Raw genomic sequence first — 14,568 nt, forward strand, 5'->3', positions numbered from 1 at the left:
ATATAGTAAGGTGTCAGACTACAAAATTAACAAACAAAAGTCAGTAGCATTCCTTTATACAAACATTAAGGTAGAAGAAGAAGAAATCATGCTATTTGTGATGCAGGACAGAAACAAGAGCTGAGGAAAGGCTACCTAAGTTAATTAAAGTGAGGAGATAGCTTTTGGATCAACCTCGTAATTGTATAAATGACAAGAGAAGTTCAGATAATGAAAATGTGGAGTTTTTTTTTTTCCTTCTCTTTTCTTGGCATGACCAACAATACATGCTGATGGATATATAGTAAAAACATGTGTGATGCTGGTCCAAAGAAAATAAGTATAAAACTGATCATTGGATTTAATAATTGGAGGCATTTGTGTCACTTTAATAAGAATAGTGCTATTGTTGTGATGGACATGAAAGCTTCATAATAAGAAATTAGGAGATAATGAAAGTAAGAAATAGTATGCTGCAAGGCATGCTGGGGGATTGCCATATACTTGCCATTTAATGTCTTTAAATACACTCATGACTATCATATGTATATGTGCATCCAAGATTTCTCTGGGTTTTGCATATTTTCCTCATGAAGGGTTAGCCAGCTTAAATGAATCAATCACAGCCTATGCCTGTGTTTTGCCCAACAAGAATGATACATACAGTGGAGCCAGTGCCTCTGATACTTCCTCTGTCTTATTATTTCAATTATATACATTGCACACAAAGTCTGAGTTATATATATCAGGCTGTGAACTCAACCTTTATTGAAAATGAACCTCCCACCTCCTCTATAGAGCCTATATTTACCCCAGTCCTACATCCTATAGGGTGGGGCTTACTTTCCTGCACACTTCTCTCAATTCATACCAAATGATATTACATCCACTGATCCCAATCTAAACAGCACAACAAGTACCACCTCAGGATGCTTCACTTCAGACTGTGTCCAGAGACGTCAGGCATGGACTGTCAACCCTTCAGCCTCATTACTCAGGTGAAACCTTTCCTTTCATAGGATTCTCTGATTCCATTCCAAGTGGTTCACTTCCTTACAAAGTCCTAAAACCTAGATATAAACCAAGTCCCATGAGATAGAGCATGTGTTCACATATATCCATAAATTAGGGCAAAATATATACCTGAAAGCATAAGTACAGAATAGTCTGCAGTGAGTCAGTATAAAGTTCCTAATAAAATAGTATCTACTTAGACTTAGATACCCTCTTCATCTACTTCCTATTACAGTTCTCTCAAATACTCCAAAACTAACCTTATCAAATCAAGGAATGAAAAAGCTGAATAAATGCAAGAGACTGGCATACTTTAATGATGACTCTTTAGTCACTATCAGGCCACCCCATCAGCTGGAGCTCTATTTGGGGAGTCCTGAGATTCCCAAACACACATGCTGGGCCTAGACCTCAAATAAACACCTCTCTCCATCGTTACTGCTCATCTCTATTAGGAACAACAAAACAGACCCCTTTGTGGGCCACAGACATGATGGGCCTAGACCTCAAATAAATCCCTCTCTCCATTGCTACAGGTTATCTCTATCAGGAACAACAAAAAAGACCCCTTTTTGGGCTCTCCATAGTACCTTGCCCTCAACTTGGATCAACAATTGTAGACAATGTTGTATCCTCCGAAGGAAGGATGGACAACATACTCTATGCTATGCCTGAGGAAGATGGGTCAATATTGGGGCAGCTTGTAATGTTCCCTCTCATGACCACAGAATGTGAGTTCTGATCTAGAGGTCACATAGGATAAGAGGGGTACAACTCCACACAATTCCCACCATCAGAACGCCATATCCAATACACTCATCTGATATCTTTCCTATTCTTTATCCCTCTGGGAGTATGGACCCAGGGTCATTATGGGATGCAGAAGGTGGAAAGTCTGGCTTCTGTAATTGCTTCCCCACTGAACATGGGAGTTGACAGGTCGATCCATATTCCCAGCCTGTCTCTCTCTTTCCCTAGTGGGGCAGGGCTCTGAGGAAGCTGGGCTCCAAGACACATTGGTGGGGACATCTGCCCAGGGAAGTCCAGTTGGAATCATCAAGTTTCTTCCTTCCTTCCTTCCTTCCTTCCTTCCTTCCTTCCTTCCTTCCTTCCTTCCTTCCTTCCTTTCTTTCCTTCTCTCATTTTTTATTGCTTTCTTTTCAGAAACACAGAGATAAAAAGGAAAAGAAAAATAGAGACACCTGCAGCATTCCTCCACCACTTGTGAAGTTGCCCTCCCCTGGAGATGAGGACTGAGAACTTGAACCTGTACACTCTACCAGGTGCACCATTGCCAGGCCCTGGAACTGCTTCATAAACAGTATCATGCATGAACTCTTGAACCATCAGCAGGAAAGGGTTGTTGACTCAAAATCCCAGCTAGGCTGTGGATATACCTCAGTACAAGAGATCATACCTTACACTTATGAGGACCTGGGTTTAAAGCGTGGCATCTTCCCTCAAAATCTGAAGTTCCGTTTGGTACATGTTTCAGGACATTTTTTTCCCTTGTGTGTGTGTACCTTAGGTATCATGTTTTTCACCACTCCAGGTCATTTTTTTTTTCATTTGAGCAAGGAAGAGCAGAAGGAAGACAGATACAGACAGACAACTTGAATTCGGATAGCATGATTGAGTGCCATGAATGTTCCTATAAGATGTAGCTACATAGAACAGTTAAAGAAGCCTTTCCGCTGGAGGGAGAGCTCTCTCATATAGATCTGATAACTCACTTCTCTGTCATTTATTTATTTATTTATTATTGGACAGACAGATACAAGTTGAGAAGGGTGGGGGAGGAGAGAGTGAGAGAGACAGAGAAATACCTGCAACACTCCTTCCCCATTCATGAAGCTTTCTGGGGACCCGGGGCTTGAACCTGCCAACCTGCATTGTTGCACACTGTAGTGTGTATGCTTAACCAGGTGCACCACCATTTGGCCCTAGTTCTTTATTCTTAATATATTGAAGGTTTCTAGTTGAAGATAACACCTTCTCTGCATACGAGGGTCTTCATTTTGTTCTCTTCAGCTTTACTCTTCAAAACTCCAGCCCCAGTCTCAATCTCCACACCCCTTGCTCTTATACAAATATCCTTACTTCAGCCTACAATTTTCATTCGTTCATTCACTCTTCTATGAGAAAAATAATTCAAAGCACGGTTCCACTCTGGCATATGTGGTGATAAGAATTTAACCAGGGACTTCATGTATCTAAGCCCTGTGCTATACTGAAAAGCCATCTCCCCAGACCCAGTCTAAAATGTTATTTATTATTTTTATTGTCACTAGAGTTATTGTAGTGATGTAGTATACTGGCGACCATGGATGGAAGTCCCCTCACAGTGCTGACTTCGGCCTTAGCAACTGAGTATGCAGTAATCTGCACAGGCGCATGGTGGACTGTGGGTGGATCCAGTGTGTGCTGGTGTACAAAGCACTGTGGGTGGACTGAATAGACTAACAAGTACAGCCAGCCAGAAGTCACTCCCTCTTTGGCTGCTGCTGCTTCTCCTGGTCAGAAGCATCTCAGTGGAGGTGCTCCAGGTATCCGCCATGGCTACTTCTTCTGGAAACTACACGTGTGACTCTGCTAGCTGGTAAACTTTTAGACCCCTTTACAGCCATGAGCAACCTTTACCAGAGCTGAAATTTGTTTATCTTATGGGACTAAACTTTTGATAACTATAGTCAGACTTTATGGACCTAGCATATGCTTAACCCTTGATGATAAGTCCTTATTTTGCCCTTTACCTGTTTCACCCTAGTAAGACTCATATTGTTTAAACCAGTTCCCAGCTCCCCACTGTGAATCCTTTTATGAACCATAGCAGCTGCCCCCAAACCCTTTTTAAGTTAAATTACAAGTTATCACTGGGGATCTTTGCTGGCATTAAATTTTTCCTTTTGTTTTTTCTTTTCGTTCTTTTTTAGTTAAGAAGATAGATAGAAATTGGGAGGAGAGAGAAAGAAAGACACCTGCAGACCTGCTTTAGCACTTGTGAAACATACCTCTCCCCTCCGGCAGAATGGGAACAGGGACTCAAACCTGTATCCTTGCACATGGTAGTGTGTGCACTAAACCAGGTATGCCACTACCCACACCTCAGATTTGTTTCATGTTGAAGAAAAATTAAAAATAAAAAGAGGAGAAGAGAGGTAAAGGGAGAAGGAAGGCTCTAAAGTGCCACTCCACCTTCCATGCAGCTCCCTTGTCTTCTGGGACTCTAATCCAGCATGGTAAGGTGCACAGTGTATCTGGCTTATCTCCTGCCCCTCAGCCTAACATCTTCTACCAGGATGCCATCATTCCCACTAACGTGGTATCTACTCAATCTGAACCGTGAGGACTCCAGAGCTCATTGGGCACTAGGTGGTTAGAGATAGCTTGGATAAAGCAAATATCTCTGGAAGAATGCTGCTGGACATCCTCCATCCATCGGGGAAGGGGCAGCAACACGGAGAACCAGAACTGGCAGTGAGGGTGAGGTACCGAGGAAAGAACCAACCTCCTGGAGTGCTTCAGAGAGACAGCTCGTTTATTGTTCACACACAGGGTTAGATATAATGATCACCATCCAATAGGAACATAGGGGAAGCATGCAGAACCGAATGAGGAAAGTGTGTGACTCTCATGCCGTGTAAATTGCCTCCAGGTGCACCTTATTCATGCTCTTAGGTTACACCTGCTTCTCATATCCAGCTCGGGCTCAAAGGCAAATTACCAGCCTATAAGGACCCAAGTTATGGCCTTATCAAGGGAGGTCTCATATTGGTCACACATGAGAAATGGAACCTTTAGGATATGTTGTGTAAGTAGGCAGCTCCCTCGCCCCTGAGCTTGGTGCCATCACAGCCTACAGAGTTGAGGAGGGACATGCCTTTAGGCCAGGTCAGGCATGGGGTCTGCCCCCTCAAGACTCAGTGTAGAAGTGACAGACCTCTATTCAGGTTGGGGGATTTGCGCTTCCCACAGAAGAATTTGGGTTCTACTTGAAAGAAAGTTATATAAGAGAGGAATGTTTGGAGAATGGGAAAAGATGACTAAGATAGTCTTAGTACTTAAAAGAACTAGGAGTTTGGCATTGTGTCTTGGACTTGTAGAAGAGGCTGCATGTTCCAAAACTCTGCTCATTCTAAGATGAAAAACTACTCCAGGAGGTGTGAGCAGGAGAACACAGAGTCAGATTTCCCTCCAGTATGAAAAGTGGTCTGGCTCTAAAAGGAGGAAACAGCATCTGAGAGGATACGGGAATGAGAAATCAAGTTCACCTGAAGAAGACCCCCCACAGAAAGCACCATCCTTACTGCTTCCTGGTCTCTGGGATTTCACACAGTCAGCATTTTAAAGAATGGGCAGGTACCATCTGTTTTACCTCAGCCTTGGGCTCTGACTGGAATACTTATCTTTATTTAAATCGTCACACTTTTCTGTGTCAAAATAGAAGCATTGCAATGAATTGACCTTTGTTGCCACCTTCCATTTGTAAATCTAAACATCAATGTTATGTTCTAATACAGTGTTTTCACAGTACTGCTGAAACCTTTTCTCAGAAATTATTGTGAGCCTGTGAAGAGTTTGGATTTGAAGTCAGCTGTGCCTCTGCATGTTTGCTGTGTTCATGAGCATTTGAAGATGCTATAAATTAATCAAAAAGTAATTTACTGGTAATCTTCAGTCTAACACACACACACACACAAACATTATTTTTAGTACGCATGAAATGAGAAACAGATTTTACTATTTACCATATACTGAATATGTGGGATTATTTTGGAATGGGACAAGTTTATACTTTCTTAAATATGAGTGTGGATAGATGATTTATATTACAACGTCTTCCAGGGTTCAGTGAGTGACTTTCTTTCTGCTCACAACATACTAGCAGCAGAAGGTCTGTGGTATTTACAGTATCAGATATGTACAATAACCAGAGGTTAGAGAGTTACAAATATTGACTGAAAATACGTGGGCTATGGATTTTACTTTTAAAGTCCTTGATATTTCAGCAGACAGTGGGTCCTGATTTTACTTTTATTATTATTTTTAGTGATGGTTGGGGAAGTTTGCTATCAAGAATTTCAGTCTGATATGTTAGCTTGAGTTTTCCAGTACTCTTCCATCCTTCCCTTCCAGTCCTCTCTGCCTCCCTCTAATTGCTTGAGTAAAGTTTCACAGGGCTGGATACACCAATCTCTCTGTCTTTGAAGAACACATATAGCCTTCTGACTCAAAATCTCACTTTTTCTCAGGAGCTATCATTTTCTCAATGGGAGCTTCATTTCCCTTTCTGTGAAAGGAGAGTAAAAATATATTAAGTGACTTGAAATTTCAGCTGCTCATAGAAAATGATGTAGCATCTGTCCTTTCAGTGTTAGAATCAAACCTTTGCTTGTCAGTGTCAGATTTTTATTAATGCAAGAGAGAGAGAGACATTTTAAAGCTTTTAATACGGGTCTTTTTTCTCTTTTTCTTCTTTTGTAAATCCATAGTGCCTACAATTCATAATATGCATAAATATTTTATATCCAATGAAAAAGGAGCATGGCATTAAAAGTAAACTGTCTATTTTTTGCACATCAAAAAACATAAATTTAAATGTTATACACTAGACATTCTCAACCAATGCCTCACACAGAAGAAAAACTGCTGCTGACACACACAGCTCCGGTGGTACAGTGATGAAAAAGTCTCTGAGGCACCTTCTCAGAAGCTCCTCTCACGCCCACTCAGTACCTAGACAAGTCACAGAGGCTTCCCAGAGGATAGCAACAGATGATCTCCTTGAAGGTCTTCCTCAGCTCTTGGCTCCGCAGTGCGTAGATGAGGGGATCAATGATGGAATTGCACATGATGAGGATGAGATACAAGTTAAAGTGAGACATGAAGCACACACAGTATGGATTCTGGGGGCAAGAGATGTAAAAGATCAAGTGGAGGAAGAAGGGGGCCCAGCAAACCACAAAGACCCCAATCAAGATGGTCAAGGTGATGGCCCCCTTCATGTTGGCACCTTGGTGGATGGGACCAGTGCCTGGGAGGACGGCAATCCTCTTAATGTGAAGCCGGGCCATGAGGAACATATGTACATAGAGAGAGGCCATGAGAGCCAGCATGGTGAAGAACATGGTGATGAGACAGATGATCACAGCGCTGCTGTCTGAGTAAATAATGAACAGGATGCCCGACACTGTACACGCTGTCCAGATGCAACTGATGATGACCCCAACCCGCTTGACAGTCATGATGTTATGGTACTGGAGGGCATAAAAGATAGTGAAATACCTGTCCACGGCAATGGAAAGCAGGCTGCAGATGGACGCCAGCAAGGAGCTACAGATGACCGAATCGATGACATTGTCAATATTCACTGTGAAACTCTGTGCGTCTGTCTCGGTGCTGTTGAGCAGGGTGATGACTATGGTTTCGGATCCATTGGAAACGCTTACCAGCATATCAGCCACTGCCAGGCTGCAGATGAAGAAGTACATGGGGGAATGCAGATTCTTGTTCTTGGCTATGGCCACGATCACCAGAATGTTCTCCAACAAGCTGATGACTCCCAGGGTCACAAACACTTCAGGGGAGACAAAAAGTTGCTCGTAGCATCCTCCATCCAGGTAACCCTTTACCAGGGATTCGCTGGTGTTGCCCCTCAGCCCATAGGTGCTGTGGTTCCAGAAGTGGAGAGAGGTGTGCATCCCGTGGGGAGGCGTTGAGTTCATCATCATGCCCAGCAGTGGGCTCAAACCGCCCTGTTTTGGGATGATGCACTCTTCCAAGCAAGAGAGTCTCACGGATTTCTCTCCAAGTTCTTATCTGTCTGAAGAGTCTGAAGCTTAGACAGGCATGCCTATTGTGAACAAGTAACGTTTGCTTCAAAAAGCTAGAAATAGAGTTTTCTTTAGTTTCTCTCAGAGCCTGCTCTGATCAGCCTCCCTTGAGAAAGCTCCTCCAGGCTTCCCAAATGCTCATTCACAGTTCAGAGAGAGCCTGCTCTTGGCTTGCCTGTTTGGTTTTGATCTCGCTCCAGCTGTAAGTTTGGAGGGATGCATTCAGGTCTTCTCAAAGACACCTTCCCAGGAGCAGTGGTGACAAGGCTGTCAGGAGAGGCATGTGCAAGCTCCCGCTCAAGTCAGCTGCCTCAGGCTGATCCATTACCAGCTGGATGCTTTGTTGTGAGTGTTATAACCGCTGCTGAGTGTGTGTGTGTGTGTGTGTGTGTGTGTGTGTGTGTGTGTGTGTGTGTGGTTTGTGGAAGCAGAGGGTGTGTGTGGGGTGGGGAGGGGAGGCGCACGGCTCACAGTGGCTCCTCCTCTGTTCCCTTCTGACCAATCCTATGTCAGTGGGAATCTGTGAGCCCCAGTTCCAGAGATAGAAACTGCAGGGCAGCTAGTCAGAAGTAGATATTGGTGGATGAGGATGGAGGCAGGCTGGGAGAGAGTACATTTTCTCCTCTAAAGTTTTCAAGCAAAACCACTTGCTCCCTATAGGACATTCTTTGTCACAAGCCATTTTCAGGCAGCCAAAGGTATGTATTTATGCTTATGATGCACAAATCCTACATGTATGTGTAAAACAAAGTGGAAAATATACGATCTTTTGTTTCTGAAAGAGACGTTACAGAGTTAAGGGACTCAATATATTTAGCCATTGTTATTTACTTATTAAGTAATACATTCATCAGGCATACCCAAAGTAGGGGAAAGAAAGGATTCTCATGCAATTCAGATTTGCCTTTTTATAAAGGGCAAATAGGGCAGGGGTGGATAGCATAGTGGTTATGTAAAGAGACTCTCATGCCTGAGGCTCCCAAGTCCCAATCCCCTACATCACCATAAACCAGAGCTGAGCAGTGCTCTGGTAAAACTCTGTATAATGATCCCAAATCAGCTCTTGTCTTTAGTTTCCTACATCTTTGGTGACATTATTGTTTTATTACTCGAGTGCTAGCATCTCATTGATTTCTCATTTTTCTAAAGACAATTAAATAAATCCACAAGCAGCTAATCACTTGTAAACAACCTTCAACCGTACCGTTGTATCTGATTCCCTCTTTTCTCCTTCACAGACTCACTTCTCTGTTTTCTTCTGCCTGTGCATTTTATTACAATCGGTCTGCTCTCTAGACTGCATATGCACTTGGCATTTCCTTATGCATTCTATTCTTCCTTTTTGCAATGTTCTTTCCCTATATTTGTGAATGTGCAATTTCCTTTATCGTACACAACTGAGAATGAGATTTTCTGAGCCACCTGAACTGGGAATAATTGCCTCTTCCTCTTGCCTTTTTCTCTTTTTTTAATTGAAGCATAACTCAACTCACATCATAAAAAATTCATTCCCTGACAAATCGAAAGTGTAAAATGAAGTGGGATTCTTCTTCTTCTTATTTTTTTTTGTATATTCACAAATTCTGCAGCCATTACTGTTTTCTATTTGCAGAGTATACCCATCACACTAGGAGCAGTTTCTCCTCATTTGTTTCCCTTCATTCCTTGGAAATTACCAACCTCCTTTCTGTGTCTTTGTTTTTTGCTGATTCTGGACGTGTCATGTGATTATAGTCACAGTGTGATGTGTCCATTCATGTCACACTCTGTTCCCTTATCATGACATTTTCCAAGTTTACCCATACTATAGCCAAAATCTGCATTATTCATTTATTCATATTCTTAATCATTTAGTGGTTCTGTGGTCTCAGGCATGTTCCATCGCACTCTCCTTACTGTCTGATTTTTAAAAAGTGTTTCTAAAAAATATTTATTTCTTTATTTCCTTTTTGTGGCCCTTGTTATTTTTATTGTTGTTGATGTCATCGTTGTTGGATAGGACAGAGAGAAATAGAGAGGGGAGGGGAAGACAGATATGGGGAGAGAAAGATAGACACCTGCAGACCTGCCTCACCACCTGTGAAGTGACTCTCCTGCAGGTGGGGAACCGGGGGTTCAAACCAGGGTCCTTAAGCCTGTCCTTGAACTTTGCACCATGTGCACTTAACCCTCTGCACTACCGCCCGACTCCCAGATTTTTAAATTCTTTTCATCTCACATAAATGGTTGAAAAATAGATTGCTCAGCACTGAGACTTTTATCTTGGACATGATACCAGAATGTGTACTTGGCAAGACATGTGCCTAACTAGGTGTGCCATCTTTCAGCCCCAGAATGTTACTCTTATAGTTCAGTAATACTGCAGTCTGTGGAGACAGACTTTGGTTCATTTGCAGAGTTTCTAAAAATTCTAAATCTGAAATATTCTGCTAGTGTTTTCATTGCTTTAATGCATTAGTTACTCAGTGTTCCTTACCATCTCACTAAGGCCGCTTTCCAATCATTTCTTTTATATGAAGGATCATTAAAGTTATAAGTTTCATAGGATTCTCTAATTCTATTCCAGGCAGTTCAATTCCTAACAAAGTCCCAAAATATAGATATAGATCAGGTCCCCTGAGATAGAGCATATGTTCACATGTATCCATAAATTAGGGCAAAATATATACTTGAAAGCAAAAGTACACAATAGTCTGCAGTGAGTACCCCCCCAACACTTCATCTGTATTATTCCAGCCTTTAAGTCCATGACTGCTCAACAATTTGTTTGGCTTTGTATGTTAACTCTCTTTTCAGTCACCAGGTTCCAGATGCCAGCATGATGCCGACCAGACTTCCCTGGACAGATGACCCCATCAATGTGTCCTGGAGCTTCACTTCCACAGAGCTCTAACCTACTAAGGAAAGAGAGAGGCAGGCTGGGAGTATGGGTCAACAAGTCAATGCCCATATTCAGTGGGGAAGCAGTTACAGAAGCCAGACCTTCCACCTTCTGCATCCCACAATGACTTTGGGTTCATATTCCCAGAGGGATAAAGAATAGGAAAACTATCATGGGAGGGGATGGGATACAGAGATCTGATTGTGGGAATTGTGTGGAGTTGTACCCCTCTTATCCTATGTTTTGTTAATGTCTCCTTTTTCAAATAAATTAAAAAATAAAAAAATGTTAATCAGATTTACCTAGTTCAATCATTCCTCCTTAATAGATCTAATGGGCCCCCCAAAATAACTCACTTATAAAATGTGCATAACTCACTTTCCCATGCACATAATACAGGTTTGAACTTGGCACCAACCACCATGAAGGAAGTCTTAGTGTTGTGATCTCTTTCATTGCCTATTTCTCTGCCTGTCCTTAAAAAATAAATCATAAAATAATTAACAATTAAAACATAAACTATCTGGTGAATCATTGAATACACATTTCATACTTAACATGCTTATATATGAAAATACAATAAAATAATTAGACAGAAAAGGAGTGAGAGAGAGGTCCCTGGGGCTAAAAGCCCACACTCAGGGACGGTTGGTGCCAGACCGTGAATCCAGCAGCTCAGAGTGTGTGACTTGTGGACAGAAAGGGAGTGAGGGAGTGACGCCCAGGACTAAAGAGCATTGCTCAGGAACGGCTGGTGCCCAGTTGGATACTGGTTGCCAGGTCTGAGTTTAAGCACTAAAAAAACAAACTGATAAAAAGAAAAGAAAAAATATATCTAAAAAAGTACCAATTGACAACTGTGATTTCTTGAGTTTCCAATACTGTTGCCCCACTGAGGCTGGATGAGCAGCAGGAACACCCTGTATTTATATCAAGGTTACTGAACCAGCCAAATGACTCAGAATAAAATCTCCCCTCTCCCACCTACATATATAAACAGGGAAATCAAACACCTTAGCCACAGCGCCTTTTCACAACAGTGAAAGCCACACTAAACACAAATTGAAAACCAGACAGACAGCAATGACAGAAACCTAAATGACTGAGATAACCAGGCAACTGCAACCAAGCAAGTGGGAGAAGACATTGACACATCACACATCAGACAAAAACTATTATCAGCATCTACACAGAATGCTACAGATCTACAAATGAAGCAAATGGTACCCAATAAAAAAGTGGGCCAAAGAACTAAACAGACAGGTTTTTTAAGGCCCACAGACACATGAAGAAGTTCACTTCACTTATCATTGTAGAGATACGAATTAAAACTACACTGAGCCAGACCTTCTACCTTCTGCAACCCACAATGACCCTGGGTCCATGCTCCCAGAGGGATAGAGAATGGGAAAGCTATCGGGGGAGGGGGTGGGATATGGAGATTGGGCGGTGGGAATTGTGTGGAGTTGTACCCCTCCTACCCTATGGTTTTGTTAAAAAAAATAAAAATAAAAAAATTAAAAAAAGAGAAATAAACAGGAGTTGGGCGGTAGCGCAGTGGGTTAAAAAAAAAAAAAAAAACTACACTGAGCTAGCATCTCACACCTGAGAAAATGTCTGACATCAACAAACCAGGCAATGACAGGTGTGGGAGAGATTGTGTGGCAAAGGGAGCTCTGCTACGCTGCTGGTGGGAATATAAGTTGGTGCAGCCCCTTTGGAAGACTGTATGGAGGGTCCTTAAATAAAAACAGAATTACCTTGTGATCCAGCAATACCACTCTAAGGCATGTATCCAGTGAATACTCAAACACTAGTCACCCCTGTGTTCATAGCTGTATTATCCACAATAGCCAAATAGTGGAAGAAGCCTAAATTCTCACCAACAGATGACTGGTAAAGAAGTTATGGGATATATATTCCATGGAATATGACTCTGTGATCAAAAAAGATGATATTATGTCATTAGGGACAAAATGGGTGGAACTGGACGTGATTATGCTTAGCCAAATAAATAAAGAGCTGAAGGACATCTACCAGATGGTTTCACTCACATGTGGAATATAGAGACCTGATTTACATAAGTTTACCAAAAACAAAAATACAAACAAAACATAAGCAAGCAAACAGTTTATAAGACTTGTGAGAACTCTGGTGGTTATCTATGGTAGGTAGGAGGGTATGGATATGGAAATTTGGTGGTGGGTATGCTGTGGAACTATATACATTGTAATCTTGCAATCTCAGAACATACTATTAATAACAAATATATATATATATATTTAATTATGAGGTTTTTAAAATATTTATTTATTGATTCCCTTTCATTGCCCTTATTGTTTTATTGTTGTAGTTACTATTGTTGTTGTTGTTGATGTCATCCTCAACTTCCTCTTTACCATCATGTACTGGATACCCAACAGCCTTCCTCCAACACCCCTCTCCCCATCCAGGTTCCTTTGTTTGCTGTGATGCATTCTTTTTAAAAAATTGAATTTGAAGTGGTGTTTAGACATCTAAATGGAAACATCTCTTTAGCAAAGATGAACATAGAGCCTAAAAGAATAATTTAGGATAAATATACACATTTAAGTTGCAGTCGATAAAGACTGTAGTGAAGTTGTGAGTTTCTGTTAGGATGGGAGGAAAAAAAGAACTATGAAAAGAATCAAAAGGGCTACACAGACTTGTATTTAAAGTACTTAATTTTATAAAAGACCGGAACGTTGTTTATATGTGGCATATGTCAATGCCTGGGATTGAGTCTGGGGCCTTAGGCATGCAAATTCTGTTCTCTAATACTGAGTTCTCTCCTAGCCTGGGAATACATGAATTTATAAGGCAAATGTAAGCAATAAAGTAAGTGTATTAAATCTTGTTAGTGTTGTTCAGCTGAGAAAAAGATACTAAGATGACATCTGTGAGGATTTTTAACAATTTCTTTATTGGGGGACTAATGATTTATGGTTGACAGTAAAATACAGTATCTTGTACATGCATAAAATTTCTTAATTTTCCATCTGACAATTCAACCCCTACTAGGTCATCTTCTGTTATCATGTTCCAGGATCTAAACATCCCCCCGCCCCCCAAACTGTGAGGTTCTACTGAGGACATGACTGCAAGGTAAAATAAATGTGAAGGGATCCAGAAATAGTTGGAACAATTTATATTTTATTTTATTTAGCCTCCAGTGTTATCACTGGGGGTTGGTGCCTGCAGTACAAACCCACTATTCCTGGTGACCATTTTTCTGTTTTATTGGGCAGAACAGAGAGAAAACAGAGGGGAGGGGAAGATGGAGACAAAGAGAGAAAGACACCTGCAAATCTGCTTCACCACTTGTGAAGCAACCCCTGCAGGTGGGGAGCTGGGTCTCACACCAACATCCTTGAACGGGATCTTGCGCTTTGTACTATGTGCACTTAACCTGGTGCACCACTAGCCAGCCCTTGCTGAAACAATTTTTAAATCACAGTATGAGACTATCCTAGAAATAAACAGAGATGAGAGAGAGACAAAGAGAGAGTGTGAAAGATTGTGCAGAACCTCTCTAGACCCATCTTGAAGCCTGAAAATAGTTACACAACTATTGGCAAACCTTGAAGTTAAGTTGATGCTCCAATTGTCCCACAGTCTGAAAGAATAGCTCTGATGGCAGACCACAGGATTTGTGTGTCAGACGCTCCTGGTTAGGTCCCCAGTGCTGCATGTACTGGAATAGTGCTCTAGCTTTCCTTTTTCTTTTCTTTCTTTCCCATATGAAACTCTACTTCATGAAATAAATAGAATAACAAATCTTTTGTGTGTGTGAGTGTGTGTGTGTGTGAGTGTGTGTGTGTGTATGTGTGTGTGTGAGTG

At 41.6% G+C, this 14,568-nt stretch overlaps 1 protein-coding gene across 1 annotated transcript; it reads right to left on the reverse strand.

Moving 5' to 3' along the window:
• Positions 1-6,464: 6,464 nt before the first annotated feature.
• Positions 6,465-8,136, reverse strand: MC4R (melanocortin 4 receptor). The gene has a single exon (XM_007524020.3). It carries the CDS (start codon positions 7,722-7,724, stop codon positions 6,723-6,725), a length of 1,002 nt encoding a protein of 333 aa, XP_007524082.2. The 5' UTR covers positions 7,725-8,136; the 3' UTR covers positions 6,465-6,722.
• Positions 8,137-14,568: the final 6,432 nt, after the last annotated feature.

This window comes from Erinaceus europaeus, chromosome 15 (genome assembly GCF_950295315.1).
Source record: "Erinaceus europaeus chromosome 15, mEriEur2.1, whole genome shotgun sequence".
NCBI classification, from domain to species: Eukaryota; Metazoa; Chordata; class Mammalia; order Eulipotyphla; family Erinaceidae; genus Erinaceus; species Erinaceus europaeus.

What these genes read in the sequence shown, in the direction of transcription:
- MC4R (XM_007524020.3), bottom strand. Translation starts at nt 7,724, where the DNA reads ATGATGATGAACTCAACGCCTCCCCACGGGATGCACACCTCTCTCCAC.